At 39.8% G+C, this 17,965-nt stretch overlaps 1 protein-coding gene across 2 annotated transcripts; it reads left to right on the forward strand.

The window, feature by feature from the left end:
- The first annotated feature begins 52 nt into the window (after positions 1-52).
- LOC124134324 (GTP-binding protein 1-like) lies at positions 53-17,323 on the forward strand. 2 transcript variants are annotated; one of them, XM_046499082.2, is made up of 11 exons: positions 53-139; positions 896-1,257; positions 3,985-4,093; positions 5,034-5,214; positions 6,018-6,264; positions 6,861-6,956; positions 7,887-8,125; positions 9,358-9,502; positions 10,186-10,368; positions 11,496-11,631; positions 13,042-17,323. In XM_046499082.2, the coding sequence occupies exons 2-11, from the start codon at positions 1,138-1,140 to the stop codon at positions 13,470-13,472; spliced, it is 1,887 nt and encodes a 628-aa protein (XP_046355038.1). In that variant the 5' UTR covers positions 53-139; positions 896-1,137; the 3' UTR covers positions 13,473-17,323. The 2 variants fall into 2 exon arrangements, with proteins under 2 accessions (XP_046355038.1, XP_046355037.1); XM_046499081.2 differs by lacking the exon at positions 53-139 and adding an exon at positions 189-458.
- The last annotated feature ends 642 nt before the right edge of the window (positions 17,324-17,965 follow it).

Below are 17,965 nucleotides of genomic sequence, written 5' to 3' on the forward strand. Positions count from 1 at the left end.
TTTTACATTGATATGCAATCGAGCTCACCACTGCCGAACAATTTAATTGTTACTTCCGGTTGTAAAATAGTGATGACATGGTGGTGAAAGCAGACAGCGACCAAAGTTATTGAGTGTTTCTGTTGCAACCATAAGCAAGGTATGTTTCAGTACTATTGCACCAGCAGCAAAGTTCGCCAGACTACATACATAGTCTGATTGTTTTGTAGTACAGGGCAGTGTAATGTATGAAGCCTTCGTAGTAGCAAAGAAGCCAAGACAAACTGTGTCGCTTGATTCGATGTGGACAGAGAAGATATATGCATCATACGTGTTTGGGGATGTGACATGAATTTCTAAAAAGGAAATTTAGTTGTGTAGATAGTGAAATGTGAAGAACGGTCATCAAAGTCAATGATTTGCACCTGACAGTAAATAATCAGGTATGCGTTCGTCCATACATGGCCAGTAAGCAGCTGGTAAGTGGTCCAATTATGGTAGTCGAGCCACATGCGTTCAACAGCTGTCGTGACAATGTACATTCATCATTAAGAAAATAGTGATTTATTAGAAATATTTTAACACCTGTTTTTTTGTATACGTATTTAAGAAATGTTGAAGTGATTTACTTGCAGCATTTGTGGTCAAATGAAAATGCAAACTATATGTTCTTGTGTATATTGATGAAGTCTGTTTACTTTCAACTCTTATCTATCATGCCAATGTATCCAAGTATTCTGTTAGATATATTAAGTCACTAATCATGCCAATATTCATTCCACCATGTTCTCTTAGGTAAGGAAATTATATATCTAATAATATGTGTATGTGATTTTTAGATTTTCTTCATTTCAGCTTGTTTTGTTGATTGACTTATTTTATGACAATTCTTAATAGTTTATTCACTTTTCTTCAGGTCTGACCGCTTCACAGGTGTTTCTTAAACACCTATCAGTAACAAACATGATTTTAAGGATATGAAAAGAGCTTATGTTAATGAAGAAAACTTTTTGCCTACAATTTAATCCATCAATCATACAGTCTACTTCCTGATTAAGTGCACACCTTATCCCTTGAAAGTGAAGAGGATATTCTGATCAAGAAACTCATTTGTTTGTAACTGTTGAAAGAGAAGAGCTAGTATTTGCCAATAGCATCATGGCGTTTGCAGTTGATTGCAATGGTCGTGACTCTCCAAGTTTGGAGAATGGAGAGAATCTGTTTGGACCAGAAGAGGAAGTTGATATTGATATGGAAATTGCACCATTGGTATCAAAGGTATGTATCAATCAGTGATGGATATTTTAGATTTTTTAGAATGTATAATGACGATAATGTAAGAAGTTCTTATGACTTGATACTGATACCTATTTTGGCTATGGTCATGATGATCAGTACAGGATGTAACCGTGGTAACACTGACGATGACTTCAAATTATATTAAAGTTATAATGGTGATGATGAATCATACAGGGTTTGCTGCAATCTAAGTAGAAAATATGCAACATTTTTTCCCCACTCAATATTCTTCCTCAGTTGTGATGCAGATTGTTCGGTCTATCAAAATCAATAACTTGATTGCACTATACAGTCAGAATATTCAAATCTGAAACAGACGTAAAATACAACCAATATCAGCTTTATTTAAAACTGGAAAACCCAACGCCTATAAACAGAACAACCTTCCTGGCAAGCTATCAGTGGCAGCCACTCAGAATTAACCATCAATTCTTGCCCACTAGTGTGCTTGTATTTGCTACGGCACTTGGAACTCCCACAATGAGCCAATCAAGAAAATATTGCAGCATAAAGCTGACACAAAAAGATGCAAGTATTGCATTCCGTTTAATGATAATTAATTTCAGAAGTTTTTCATCACACAATAGTATCACATTGACAAAATCTAAAATCTAGCTTTGATCATGCTGATGTTATTTGGTTTCAAATAAACAACGGATCGTACTACCTCAAAGTGCGAGACAGCTGGCTAACAGTAATGAGTTGATGTTTGCAACTCAATTTAATTTGTTATTGTTTCAGATAACCCTTTGTGGTTAAAAAAAACCAAAACATATAATTTTTTGTTCGTACAGTACTGACCAGCAAGTCACATATGAATAGTTATAATATTATATAGCAGATGCTTCCTTAGTTATGTCATTTTCTTAGTTTATGTCAATAAGCAAATGAAATAACAAATACACTACCATTTACTTAGATCAACAACTGTGCAGATAGTAGATAAGTATGTGCAATATAATATAAAAGCAGCATTAGTGAAAGAAGATAATGTTTTAGATTAAGAAAATAATGTGAGTTGGTGAGTCCGGTTTAACATAAACTTGAACAGTATTCCGGTTATTGCACGTCGTGTCAGCTTAATGAGTGGGGGGGGGGCGGGGGGGGTGCAAAGTGATGCCGGTCTTAGACATTTACCATATTGGTGAAACCCACAGGCATGGGTATGGTTCTAGCAAATCTAGAAACATGATTCAAACATATGATCGTAAATTTCTGGCATGCCCAAGGGACATAACTCTGCACAAACGGATTGCGGTGCATTAGATGACTGGGTCACCCGTGCCCACTCGAAGTTGGTAAACAGAACCTTAATCCATAAGTAAATCAAGCCCCCAGTTTTAACATGCTTTGGCACTGAGCATTACTAGGATGCTAATTAGTAGATTCACAATAATTCACAAGCTAATTCTTTTGTCATTCTGCAACATGCAAGCTCCAACTACACGTTACGTCAATATTTTGGGTCATTGCACTCCTAGTTATGGCCCCACCTTTTGTTCATTTTCTATGCTAATATTAATAATAAATGTTGTATTTCTCATGTTTATTAGTGTTTGCCTGGGCATAACATCAGTTATTACCATATTGTCATGAATTTGGAAGGCCTTTAGTTACCATGGTTACAACATGTACAATTTTGGAATTTTTATTCATATTTGTTTCAAACTTGGGGTCAAATGTAAAACATGCAAGATGACTATTTACTGCTCATAAATACTGCTGATATCCAGTAGAGAGATGGAATGGTTTTATTCGCCATGTCACAAATTTGAAAGAGTTCGTTTTTGTTGCAAACCGACAGGTTTCCGTACCAGCCAGGCCAAACTATATCGCTGCTACGTTTCATTCGATTTGTCGTTCACTGAAGCATGAACCTGGTGTGTGTCTTTAGTAGGATGACTTTTGACTCAACATTCACTCACCTTCTTTTAATGAGAGTGTCAATTAGTCCCTCAGGGCTAATGCCTAAAGGAATATGGAAATGAGATTCATCATGTTCATGGTACTGTCATGTTGGTCTGTTTTGGTTTATACTGGCTGTCACCATAGTTGAGCTCGCCAAGGCTTGCTAAATACAATGGTTATTCCTAATACAGGATATCTACCATCCTAAAACACACTCACATGATAACCTCTATTTATCCATTCTAACATTAAATAGATTGACACAATAGCAGATAACAGCATGAAGACATCCATCATAGTATATAGGTCAAAACTGTAAGCTTACATACAAAGCAATCAGCATGATCAGGAAGTGGAGGTCACCATTTTATTAATTTTTACGTGAAGTTTACATGATAATTAATATGGCATGCCAGACACCTTTGATCATGGGAGTGAATCATAGTTTGCTCTGATTATGTTTCTAGGTTCTATCACTATAATCAGCACAATGCTCATGCTCGTAGGTCTAAGACCTGCTTCACATCGGCATCTGTAGAAACTAACATTGTTAGTCCACTAGTCCTTATAATGATAACATGTAGCAAAACCCTTTAAAATGACAATTTTTTTTACTAGTCCTTATCATGCTTATGATACCTTAAGTATTGGACTACAGGACTAGTGCCAATTTCTGACTCTGCATCAGGCTTTTCCCCCCACATAAAATTGTCACTCCATGATATAATCGAAATACAGTTCATAGCGGCATTTCACCAAACTCACTCACACTCTTCATAAAACTTTCTTGTTGTCTAGAATGCCCTTGTGAGCCCTACCAATGAAGAATATGAGTCTCTCCTGGAAGAGATCAAATCTCGGGCAGATGATGGACAGGGAGAGACGATATTTGAGATTGGGACTGGAGGTATGTGAAAAGTTTAATGATGCTGTTTGTACAACAAATGCATATTACCTGAAATATTTTATTATGTGTCTCTGAGCATGCAGAGAGGAGAAACTTCCAACTAAGATTAGGATATTTTGAAAATTTATCATTAATTTCATTATGTTTGTGTGGATTTCAGTTTTAAAGAATACTTAAAATAGGTAAAATTATGACATCACACCAATGTTAATCATATTTGTCCTTTCTGTTTGTTGTTTAACGCCACACTCAGCAATATTCCAGCCATATGACGGTGGTCTGTAAATAATCGAGTCTGGACCAAACAATCCAGTGATTGACATCATGAGCATCAATCTAAACAATTGAGATAAGATGAAATGCATATACCAAGTCAGCAAGCCTGACCACCCGATCCCGTTAGTCGCCTTTTACAACAATTTGCCTCTTGCTGAAGACCTATTCTAACTCGGATCGTCACGGGTCTTATCGGTACTTACCATATCGATAAACTCACACACTGAACAGAAACGATTCTTGCTTGGGCTAATGTAAATTGGGTATGTAAGTGGATATTAGGATGTAGGAACAGCTGGTTTCAGAGATTTATCATATGGGCCTCCAAATTAGCAGCAATATCACAGCACACAAAGCTTTCATGTTTCCTGTTTGTGGGGTAGCTTAGTGGTTAAAGTGTTCACTCGTCATGCTGAAGACACAGGTTCCATTCACCGCATGGGTACAGTGAGTGGAGCCCATTTTCTGGTGTCCCCTGCCGTGGCATTGCTGGAATATTGCTAAAAGCTGCATAAAACAACACTCACTCAACTCTTTCGTGTATGTTGCAATTGGTGAAAATTAGCCCAGGACTGTTATACTACAGGTATGTACAACCAGCAATTTAAGATGTATGTAAAAAGTTACCTGAAGCCATGTAAATGTTATGTCTTAACCCCTACAGAGGGAGAGAAGCCTGGGTTGAATGACCCCGATTTCCAGGCGTCTGCAGCCACACTGAAGAGCATTGCTGAAACACTACAGATGGAAATTGTACCACTAAGGGAGAGAACTGCTGCAGAGGGGAAAACAGCTGAATTCCTTCTCAGGAAAAGATTAGACTCTGAGGATTTCATGGAAGTCAGGTGAGCTTTTATTTTTACTGTATGAGTATTCTTTTTCTGAGTCTGTTTCTATGAGTCAGTGATGTGTATTTTAGGTTTTCATGATTCACAGATGTATCAATGCATCACAAATGTGTTATAGGAGTATTGCAACACCCCCATCATGTTTATAGTTGTATACCTGTAATATGCTGCCTGTCCCTCAATTCTCCAGGGTAGTAAGCAGGGGGAGGGTTTGCAATGGGGAATTGGGTACAGAGTCAGTCTGTTATTTTAGCCACTAGTCTTAAGCCCGAGTCGATAAAATTCTGTTCCATCTAGTATGCTCAGCTAATAATAAGCCATATAACACTCAGTCGGCTGAAAATGATTCCTAGAGCCATGTCCGGGCTAGGTGACTCAAAAGTTTTTGGCACAGACTGCAGATTTCGAGTTGTGTAAAGACCCTAAGGATACTCCTAGATAAACTGAGAGCACCATCGTGGCCTAGTGGATAGAGTGTCTGCCCAGAGAGCAGAAGGTCAGGGGTTTCATCCCTGGCTGCATCATACCAAAGGCCAGTAAAAGATGGTACTTGTTGTTACCCCGCCTGGCTCTGGGCATTAAGGGGCTAAAACGTGGACTGGTCAGCCCGGAGTCAGTGAACTGAGTCTGTGTTGGGTATCCCATGTTACACTGCAGGTATCTCCAGCACCAATGAACCGGCAATATTCCAGAAAGGTAGAAGCAGCCACACCCACACACGTGTGTATGTCGCTATATAAGTGTCTTGAACATGAAAACCACTTTTCACCTCACCTCACAGATGAGTCTTTCTGTTTCAGAGTGGCAGTTGTGGGGAACGTAGACGCCGGGAAGAGCACCCTCCTGGGTGTGTTGACCCACGGGGAGCTGGACAATGGTAGGGGTGTGGCCCGACAGAAACTGTTCCGACACAAGCACGAGATGGAGTCCGGCAGAACCAGCAGCGTCGGCAACGACATTCTGGGCTTCGACACAACAGGAAATGTTGTCAACAAGCCTGACCATGGGCATCTAGACTGGATCAAGATATGTGAAGAAGCAGCTAAAGTATGTACACAGGGTGATAGGCAGGATGTTGAGAAGGATTTATGTTAAAGCAGTGATAGAGGCATTTGTTTAATGAGGGATAACAATTTGTTATACAGTATCATGACAAAAGAACATCTTACAGTACACCATAGGAGAACATAGGCAAAATGACTGCTTTATTTTTAATTAGAGCACTCCTAAAGGCTCAAGTCCAATAGGCATGATAGGTGATTGTCTTTCTTTCTTTCTTTGTTGTTTAACGCCGCACTCAGCAATATTCCAGCTATATGACGAGGGTCTGTAAAATAATCGAGTGTGGACAAGACAATCCAGTGATTGACATCATGAGCATCGATCTCCGCAATTGGGATCGATGACATGTGATTGTCATTTTGGGACACATGTAGTAGAATTATATTCTGTTTCAAGATTAGCATTATCAAACTATAGTAGGAATGGTTAACTACAGATGTGTGTCACAGATATTGACAACTGGATTGTCTGGTCCAAACTTGATTACTTATAGACCGCTGTCATGTAGCTGTTTGGCATTAAACAAGAAACAAACAAATATTTCTGCGTATTGATAATGTTTCACCCACATTTTCTTCCAGGTTATTACTTTCATAGATCTTGCTGGGCATGAGAAATACCTGAAGACTACAGTGTTTGGGATGACTGGTCATGCCCCTGACTTTGCCATGTTGATGGTAGGTACTAGGGCTTGCTGTAGTGTTGATTCACACCATGCAGGGTTATAACTTAACACTAGCCCGCTAGCCCAGGCCTAGTACAAATACCTTCAGGCAACCGGGTTTAGTAAAGCTTTTGAGTTTAGTTCCAAACCTGGATATAACAGTAATAACAAATGCATGTCTATATTGCACTCTGTCTATCCACATTTAGGACTAAAGCATGTTTATTATAAATGCCCGTGCTCGTGGGTTTCACAGAAATGGTTAACGTCTGAGACCTGCATCACTTCGGGCTTTCCTCCAACATCAAGCTGACACATTGTGATATAACTTGAATACTGTTACAGAGTCGTTAAACCCAACTCACTCACTTACTCTTATAATATAAATGCATCAGTGTGCATTCAAATGACTTTCTCAGCAGAGCTGCCTTGGAAATACAAGTATAACTGAAGCTGCCTTTCAGGTGCTAGAAAGGGAATTCCGTTGTAACATACTTAGGTCACATGTTACTTTAGGTCCTCCAGCCTTTGGGTATCTCTTGATGGCTTCCTTTAATTTGAGATTGGGCTCACATTCTTAAGTCTACAAACTATGTGTTTATCATGTCTAAAGTTCTGTATCATGTATATAAACAATGTTTTTATCGTGTCTCAAGTTCTGTATGAACCGTGTGTTTATCGTGTCTTAAGTTCTGTATGAACCATGTGTTTATCATGTCTTAAGTTCTGTATGAACCATTTGTTTATCATGTCTTAAGATCTGTCCAAACCTCGGTTCATTATGTCTTAAGTTCATAGTTGAGTATGCACCATGTGTTTATCATGTCTTAAATTCTGTATGGACCATTTGTGTATCATGTCTTTAGCATGTTAAGGTCTGTCCAAACTATGTGTTTATCATGTCTTAAGTCCTGTATGAACATTGTGTTTATCATGTTTACAGGTCGGCTCCAATGCTGGAGTCATCGGCATGACAAAGGAACACCTCGGTCTTGCACTTGCTCTCAACGTTCCCGTGTTTGTCGTCGTCACAAAGATCGACATGTGTCCTCCCAATGTGTTACAAGACACACTCAAGTTGTTACAGAGAATATTGAAATCACCAGGATGTCGGAAGATACCAGTTCTTGTTCAAAACCGAGATGATGTAGTTTGTTCAGCAACCAACTTCACATCTGAAAGGTACGTTACTTGGGTAATAAGTCTTGAAATCATGACATTGTTACCACAATCAGTTTGGTCCGAAGTATTGCTAAATGCAGCATGAAACAAACAAACAAGCAATAGGAAAACCAGAGCAAGTTCTTACTAATGGGGGAGCATGGATGGCCCGGTTGTCTTAGGTGCAGCAATTCACTGTACAGAGTTACATCCCATGAGTGTAGGTTCAAATCCCAGTTTGCCCCAATTATGTTTCTAGGTTTGTCAGCACCATACCTGTGCTTGTGGGTTTCACCAAAGTTGTAACACCTGTGCCACTTCTGGCTTTCCTCCCACATCTAGTGATATAACTGGAATACTGTTCGAAGCAGCGCTATACTTAACTCACTCGCTCACACTGACTAATGGGGTTTCAGCTTACATCTCACTGTAATATTTCTCATGCAACATGTGCCATAGCCCATCTTCCCGAGACAAGAGCGTTAACTGACTTTAAATGTCCAGTTTCCACCCTTGCCAAACTAGGCTGGAATTACTGAACTCAATCGTAGCGCCACCAGTGGCTATTACCAGTTACGTCCCTTCTAAGCCTCTCCTATGGACCAATCAGATTACCGCTCGTATCACTTGCGTTTGCGCCCAGTCAGAACGATCTGATCGATAATCAAAGTCTATACTGTGATAAAACGGGTCTTACATTGCGAAATGCATCAAACCATGTGAGCACCTTGATTGAAAACATTTGGAAAATATCTGCTGACAACAAGTTGGCGGCGCACATGCTTTGCAAATCCTGCAATCGTCGAAATCTGCACTACAGTTTACGAACCAAATTTCGATTTTGGTGCGCAATTTTGATTGCACTATGCATAGACTCATTAGTCCAGCCAAAATGTAACTCCATAATACCAGCCTAGTTCGGCAAGAGTGGAAACTGGACTTTTATAGTCAGTTGACTCTCTTGCTTCGGGAAGATGGCCATAGCCTTGCGACCATCTACTCACACATTGTCTCAATATCAGGCAATAGTAGCGTTCACACAGAATTAATGCCAGGAGTATGGCTCTTATGTCTTCAAGGAGTTGCACACAGCCTCTTTTCATTGCAACCCATGCTTGTCGTAAGAGGCGACTTACAGGATCGGGTTGTCAGACTTGCTGACTTGGTTGATACATGTCAAACTCATGGACCTGGTGTTGCTTCTGTTCATCATGTTCATGATACACATTATATGTTGTTTCATCTTTATTCAGGATGTGCCCAATCTTCCAAGTATCCAATGTCACAGGGGAAAATCTAGATTTGTTAAAAATGTTCCTCAACTTGTTATCAACGCGAGTGAAATGTGACATGCAGAAGCCAGCTGAGTTCCAGATAGACGACACATTCTCAGTACCTGTAAGTAGCCCTAGGGTAAATAGTAATGGTTATTTATCATGGAAAATGATGCTGAACAATAGGATGGAAATGATGCTGAAGATTTGACCTGTTTAAAGTAAAACAATATCAAGTTCCAAGATACAATTAAATATTCCTTCCTTGGTCAGCCACAAAGTTTTTACCAAAAGAAATTAAAATACCAAAAGACGTTAAAAGATAGTACTTGATGTTAACCTGCCTGGCGCTCGGCATTAAGGGGCTAAAACAAGGACTAGTCGGCTCGGAGTCAGTATACTGAGTCTGAGTGGGGTATTCATGTATAACTGCGGCATCGGCCCGGACAAGTACAATGAGCCACACACGTGTATGCACATCGCTGTATAAGTGCAATAATCAATGTTAAACCCTATTTCACCTCACCTACAGGGTGATGTACATAATGAATGTATCATATTGTCCCTTGAATATTGTTCTGAACAATGATTGTCTGGAAGGTTGGGTTTCTAGACTAACAGGATCCTGCCTCACAATTCACTGGACTTGTTTACTGGCAATGTTTTTGTGACAGAATTGGCTCGGAGTTAGTATACTGTGTCTGAGTGGGGTATTCATGTTTAACTAAGGGTTGCCTCAGTTATATTTTGGCTGTCATATCTTCTATAACTTAGACCATGTCACTGACACTGTTAGTTTGGTTGCAGGGTGTAGGGACAGTGGTTTCAGGGACGTTGCTCCAAGGCTACATACGACTGAACGACACATTACTCCTGGGGCCCGATGCACTAGGGCAGTTCATGCCTATCGTTGTCAAGAGCATACACAGGAAGAGGATGCCGGTGAAAGAGGTCAGAGGAGGTCAGACTGCATCATTTGCCCTAAAAAAGGTGAGGAAATGTTTCATGTCACACGCAGCAGTATTCCACATGTAACAGCAGCCTGTAAATATTCAAGTCAGGACAAGACAAACCAGTGATTGATATTATGAGCAACAGTCAGTGATGTCTTGGTACAATGGCCGCAAACAACCATGTCACCCAAACTGACCACCACCCATTGTGTTGTGAGGCGGTCGGGTAGCCTTGTGGTTAAAGTGTTTGCTTGTCATGCCAAAGATCCGGGTTCAATTCCCGACATGGGTACACTGAGTGAAGCCCATTTCTGGTGTCCCCTGCCGTGATTTTGCTGGAATATTGCTAAAATCGGCGTAAAACCATACTCACTCACTCACTCCTTTAAGTTGCCTCTTAACGACCAGCATAGGTTGCTGGGGGGGATTAGTGATAATCACAGTGTTTGTGTCACTTTGGAGGTCACAACAGTACATTTGTTGTGCATCTGACTTATTTGAAGTGTGAATTGTTTCCTTCATCTGTTTCCATGAGACCGCCTCTGTGGTCTTGTGGTAGAGCGTCCTCCCGGAGAGCGGAAGGTCCAGGGTTCGATCCCGGGCCGCGTCATACAAAAAGACGTTAAAAGATTGTACTTGTTGTTACCCTGTCTGGCGCTCGGCATTAAGGGACTAAAACAAGGACTGGTCGGCTCGGAGTCAGTATACTGTGTCTGAGTGGGGTATTCATGTTAAACTGCGGCATGGTATCTTAGTGAGCTAGCACTATAAACCGGCATCAGTCCGGTCTAGTACAAGCAGCCACACACACACATACATGTGCATGCACGTCGCTATATAAGTGCAATAATCTTGGACGCGACGTTAAACCCAATTTCACCTCACCTGTTTCCATGAGGTGGTGTTTGAGTTTGAATCTGAACATTTTTCATTGTGTGAATCCCACTTTTTGTGTCACCCACATGATATTTCTAGAATATTGCTAAACGTGGAGTAAACCACATTCACAGAAGAATCCTGTTTTCCTGTGTATAATTTTAATGTGAAATTTGTGACCTTGTGAAATGACCATTGAGAAATTGATGCTTTCACACTTGGTAATTCACATAAAAATAAAAAACAATCTTAAAACGTTCAGTTTAACAATATTGTCATTGTTTTTAGATTAAGAGGTCGTCAATACGAAAAGGAATGGTGATGGTGGCACCCCGACTAGAGCCCAAGGCATGCTGGGAGTTTGAGGGAGAGATTCTTGTTCTACATCATCCGACAACAATAAGTGTTCGTTATCAAGCAATGGGTAAGCGTTTTATTACGTTTATTTATCATACCTCAAATAAGAATCTTGCAGTTCCATTGATTAATCTGTACCATGTGACGAAACCTAACATTTCAATGTTGAACCCAAATCACGTTACTCACACTGACCTCTGATATTGACTTATATAATCAGTATTAACCTGTGACAGGATGAATATTGAACATTTCATGGTTCGAAGCTAAGTATCTGTAATAAAACAGAGCACGGTCTCAAGGTTTCTTAAACTTTAAAGTACACAACAAATGATTACTCTCGACGAAGTCAATATGTGAAAACAAGGAGGCCCGCCCACTTTGGCGGTCTGATCGCTGCGGCCTAGCTCAGTTCAGAAACAAAATCTGTTTGTTGTTTAGCCACACTCAGCAATATTCCAGCTATATGACGGCGGTCTGTAAAAAATCGAGTCTGGACCCGACAATCTAGTGATTGATATCATGAGCATCGATCCGTGCAATTAGGATATGATGACATGCATAAACCAAGTCAACGAGCCTGACCACTCGATCCTGTCTGTCACCTCTTACGACAAGCATGGTTTGCTGAAGACCAATTCTAACCCGGATCTTCACGAGTAGAACAGATGATGTACACAGATACCGTGATCAGTTTGTTTTAACCAAGTTAAATATACAAAATAAGATGCCTCCTTCCCAACTTTGTTTTATCTTTGTTGATGAAAATGTAATAACTAATATCTTGCTATGGCCTGACATTCAGTTTTCAGAGTATTGTAGCTGCTTTCGGATAACTTTCCATATTTTTCAAAGTGATTAGGGTACAATTGAGATGTTTTGTGTAGCTACACATGTACCCTATATATCTAATCTTCATATATCACTAATCTCACTTTAAAGAAACCTTTTGGATGGATATCTCAATAGTTAATAGTTATCATGTTGGAATAGATGGCCATCTCTTCTAAGGCGCAGCAATTCGCTGTGAAGAGTTACGTCCCATGGGCATACCAGAAACCTATGATTGTGGGTTTAAATCCTGATTTGTCCCAATTATGTTTCTCGTGGGTTTAATCAAAGTAGTTAGTAATAGTCTGTGGTCTGCATCACTTCAGGCTTCCCTCCCAGGTCAAGCTGACATGCCGTGATATGCTTGGAATACTGTTCAAAGCAGCATTAGCCAAAGTCATTCGCTTACTCAGACACCCTTGATAGGGTTCGGATCCCATCTCGTCCTGAGTTTGTTTCTAGGTTTGTCAGCAGCATACCCATGCTCTCAGATTTCCCTGAAGTGGTCTGAAACCTGCTTCACTTCGGGCTTTCCTCTGGCATGAAGTTAACATTCTGTGATACAACTGAAATACTGTTCAAAGAGTTGTTTAACTGAACTCACTCACTCACACATCATTGTCATATTTCTCTATGTTATTTTCAGTCCATGTAGGGAGCGTAAGACAGACAGCCACAATATTAACAATGACTGGAGACCACTTAAGAACAGGAGACAAAGCAATTGTCCGGTTCCGCTTCATCAAGAACCCGGAATACCTGAAGACTGACATGCGGATGGTGTTCCGTGAGGGCAGAACAAAGGCAGTCGGGAACATCACCAAGCTGTTCCCCCACATCAGCGCAGTTGCACAGAACACGCGGCAACAGAGGGCAACCAAAAAGGCGCAAGAGAGCAAACACCAGATTAATCCTCAGAACGAGCCACAGAAACCTAGCAAACGGAACCGAAGATCGAGACATCGGCATGACGATCACCATGACGACGGGAAGGAGAACACAGACCATGGGAGTCCAATTGTGAATGCCAGTGTAGTGAATGCCACCTCTGCAGCAGGCACATCCAAAGCACCATGAACAGTTAGCACAGTTGGTGATGGCCGTATTTTATAAGTTGATACACATTGGTATGACATGAGTTTGTGCATCTGCTGATCACATAAATAAAATTTAACTAAGGAATCTATGTGTACAGATGAGAAGTATTTATACATTGTGTGGTATATCCTTGAAATTATTGTTTTTAATTATTTGTGATAACTAACAAGAAAAACAAGACCTAAACGTGTGACTATCCTTGGACAGATTAGGGTAAAACAGCATCCCTATGTGGCAGCAATACTAACTATGAATATTTATTCTTTCCTTTACAGTCTTCACTCTTCACTCTTTACATGAACGTGTTCTGTTCACCTCCCTACAGCTTGCTTATTTTTAGTGATGGTATAATGAGCAGAATAATTCGCCTGTAACAATCATCATCGAAAATGAAAGTAACTGAGACCATTGTCTCATTTAATTAATGTTTTTACCCCCGAATTAAAGGGTTGGTGGTCAAAATAAAGTAATAATAATTTCTTAAAACACTGGGTTTTATTAACAACTTTTTAGGAGTGTAATGTAGGGAAGTAAATCTGGGAGTGTTTCAATGAAGTGTAAAGGGATACTCTCCTTCCAATTTTGATCTACATTCACTTCGAATTTTATTTTACATTACAGAAATTAGTTCACTAGCATGGTGAAAAGGAATGCATGCATTTAAGAAATTTGTGAAATTTCACCATTGGATATCCACTAACTAACAAATTTCTGAAAACCCCAGCCTCAAATGGGATCTCTCGCAAGCTTGACTGATACAGTGTGTTATCGCACTCTTATGACACAGACTAGTGGTGGAATTATCTCCCCTTGGCTGCTTGTTACCGTCCTGCTCACCAGGCCAGTGTGATGAAGCTGAGATGATGCTGACCACAAGCCCTACTCACTCTGTACAGTGCCTGGCATGTTTCCTACAATGAAGTCTCAAAATGCAGAATTTATGATGTTTTGCAGACATCAGAGATAATTCTGTCCTTTGTCTTCGTAATTGACGTGATGGTACTTGAGGTATATTATTCATTGAAATGATCGTCTTATAATCAAAGAGTGGGCACGGATGGCACAGTCATTGTCAGTGTGCAGAGCTACATCCCTTAGGCGTGTTGTGATCCTATAATTTTGGGTTTGAATTCCAGATTCGTGCTCATGATGATAATTGATTTTTCAGCTCCAAACCTATGTGGGTTTCACCAAAACTGTAAACGTCTGCAAACTGCATAATATTGGGCTTTTCTCTCACAGAAAACTGACACTGATTTAATGAAACACTGTTTAAATCTGCAGACCACCACAATTCACTAAATAATGAAAATGAGATGGGCATTGCACCCTGCAATAACATATGAGCTTTAATTTAATTACTGGTATATATATTCATATACGGTATTAGTTAATGACAATTATGTGTTTGGATGAATCATTTGAGATGAGATTTGTTTGGAAGTTTTAAAGAACACATACTTGTAATATTATGATAGTTTGCCATATTTGTCTGAGTTGTATTTGTTAATTGAAACAGTTTTATAAATGACAGCATTGAGAGTTCCATGTGTCAGTATCCTGCATCTTCCCCAGGCAAGGGAGTTAACTGACTGTAAGTGTAAAAGTCCAGTTTCCACCCTTGCAGAACTGGAATGGAATGGGCTTGTACACCACGAGACCAAAGCTTGAGGTGTGGACATGAGCGTTCAACTAACTAAATCCTGTATTCCAGGCTACTGACACATGTTATGATTTTATCATTACGTATTCACGAATACATTCACTTATTTGCAGTGAAATATGTTTATATGAAAATATCAGATCTGCCTTACCAGTGTTTTCAGTATGGAAACTCAAAATGTGAAAAGGGTCAATTATGACATAAGAAGCAGATCACGTCATATGAAAAACTTTGACGTCATGAGTTGTATTGGTTTTTACAAGACGGCCACTGGCCACTCATATTTTTATTACGAGTAAGGATTAATTGAAATATTGTGAAAGTACTAATCGTTCATGATTCGGGTAATCCACGTCATTCAGTAGCTTGAGGATTGTTGATAAAACATAAAATTACATATGGTTTGACTTTATTTCAACAGATGGATTCTGTCATTTGTAAAACATTTTTCTGTTGACAATCTTGACTCATGTACTTGGCATATCTAATGGCAGTATAAATGTGTTTTGAGCAAAACTGATGTGAACGGTGATCATTCTCAATGGCTGATTCACACACACTGCACCCAACTGTTTGAAAATAACATAATGTAGTTACAATGATCATGGGCTCGTATGACAGTCAGTAACAATAAAAAGTATAAACGAAGGTCAAGAAAAATGTTTTAGTGAAATACTTGTGTACCGGTATACTGAAATTCAAAATGTGAACCCTTCCCCACAGAAGTACAATTTCAGAAACTTCAACAAATAGATTTCTGCCATTTCTTACCGATCTGTTAAGCATGTATAGCGTGAGCATCTAGTCTGCTTGTGATCTGTGTGACTGTATATCACACCACAACCTAGACGGTGTTTATACTTTATTTCGTGTTTTTGTTAGTTTTTTAATGTGTGAAAACTTTATATGATACATTTATAGATCATTTACATTCATAGTCATTTTCATTTCATAAACAAAATGCAACTTAGAATTTAAGAGAAGTTTTGCTGTGAATTATGCTTGACTTGGTTATAAAGATGATATACATGAAAAGAGATTGAAAATGGTTCAGAGGCAAAATATTTAAACAAAATGATCAATATCAACAGTAAGAGATGGCTGTACCGAATTTGTTAATAAAATGTGTAATTATTAAGAGAAAATGCAGACATATGTAGTCCAATGAAGGAAGGGTGTTTGAGGAAATCCACAGAGATAAAATGACAAGACTATTTTAAAGTATTGGAGTAGCCGTGGGTTTAGCTTGACAGTTGCTTATGGAATAGGCTCATCTCTGTATTAGTGAATGAATGCCACTAATCTCTGTTATTTTACCATCGTCAATACCTCACTGGTTTGGATACACTTCTCCATCACCCGTGAACACATATGGCTGATTTTCAGTATAGTTTCTGTTTTTAACAGACAAATCAAGCAAAGGCCTGGTTCGAGTGAGGTCTCATACCAATGTGCACTCAGATTACATACCAATGAAACACGTGAAGATCCGGGCTAGAATAGGTCTTCAGCAACCCATGCTTGCCGTAAAAGGCGACTAATGTGATCGGGTGGTCAGGTTTGCTGTCTTGGTGGATGCATGTCATCATATCCCAATTGCGTAGATCGATGCTCATGATGTCAATTACTTGATTGTCTGGTCAAGACTCGATTATTTACAGACCGCCATCATATAGCTGGAATATTGCTGAGTGTGCAGCGTTAAACAACAAACAACGTACCAACACGCGCTCCGATTACATACCAACGTGCGCTCAGATTACATACCAATGAGTGCTCAGATTACATACCAACGTGCGCTCAGATTACATGCCGAGTGCTCAGATTACATCACACAAGTGTTATTTTCTTCCCACAGCGGCCATCTACTCTACACATTGCTTCAGTATCCGGCACAGGTACAGCCTCATCACATTAGCATATCAGTTGTATGTATTCATGGATCATTGAGGAACCAAGTGTATACATACCCATGAAATATTCACCATGTTACTTTACAAGCTTGGCTCTGACAACTTGCATATATATTTGAGTACGTTTTGATATAGGTTAAATTGCTCAGCTCTGTGTCGGCAGATTGCGTATCAGCTTGTGTGAAAGTTAAACATGCCCATTGTTCAACTCATGCCATTAAATGTGTTTAAGAAATAAACCCATACTCAATTTCGCTTGTTGAAATTGTTTATAATGTGTTTGACATCGATATGTTAACAGATAAAAGGCTGATGCTTTTCCTCTGCCCTGTGGCAGAGTTGCATCCCTTGGGCATACCAGGATCTGGTGATTGTGGGTTTGAATCCCAGAATCGCCCTGAATATGGTTGTTTGTCTGCATCATACCCGTGCTTGTGTGTTTCACCAGAGTGGTAAATGTCTAAGACCTGCATCACTTTACGTGATGTGACTGAAATATTGTTCCAAGTGGCACTTACTCACACAGGCTTTTCATTTAACTTCAAGTTCTTCATTTTCAGGAGGGGCGGTCGGGTAGCCTAGTGGTTAAAGCGTTCGCTCGTCATGCCAAAGACCCGGGTTCGATTCCCTACATGGGTACAATGTGTGAAGCCCATTTCTGGTGTCCCCCGCCCTGATATTGCTGGAATATTGCTAAAAGTGGCGTAAAACCATACATACATACTCACTCACTCACTCACTCACTCACTCACTCACTCACTCACTCACTCACTCACTCACTCACTCACATACATTTAGGACAAAATGAAATAGGACTGACACATGTTCTGTTTTTTACAGTGACCACCCATTCCTCATTATGTAGGGTCCAGGTATTGTGTCCTGAAGACCTACTT

Source organism: Haliotis rufescens, unplaced genomic scaffold (genome assembly GCF_023055435.1).
Source record: "Haliotis rufescens isolate VD_foot unplaced genomic scaffold, xgHalRufe1.0.p SCAF_11, whole genome shotgun sequence".
NCBI classification, from domain to species: domain Eukaryota; kingdom Metazoa; phylum Mollusca; class Gastropoda; order Lepetellida; family Haliotidae; genus Haliotis; species Haliotis rufescens.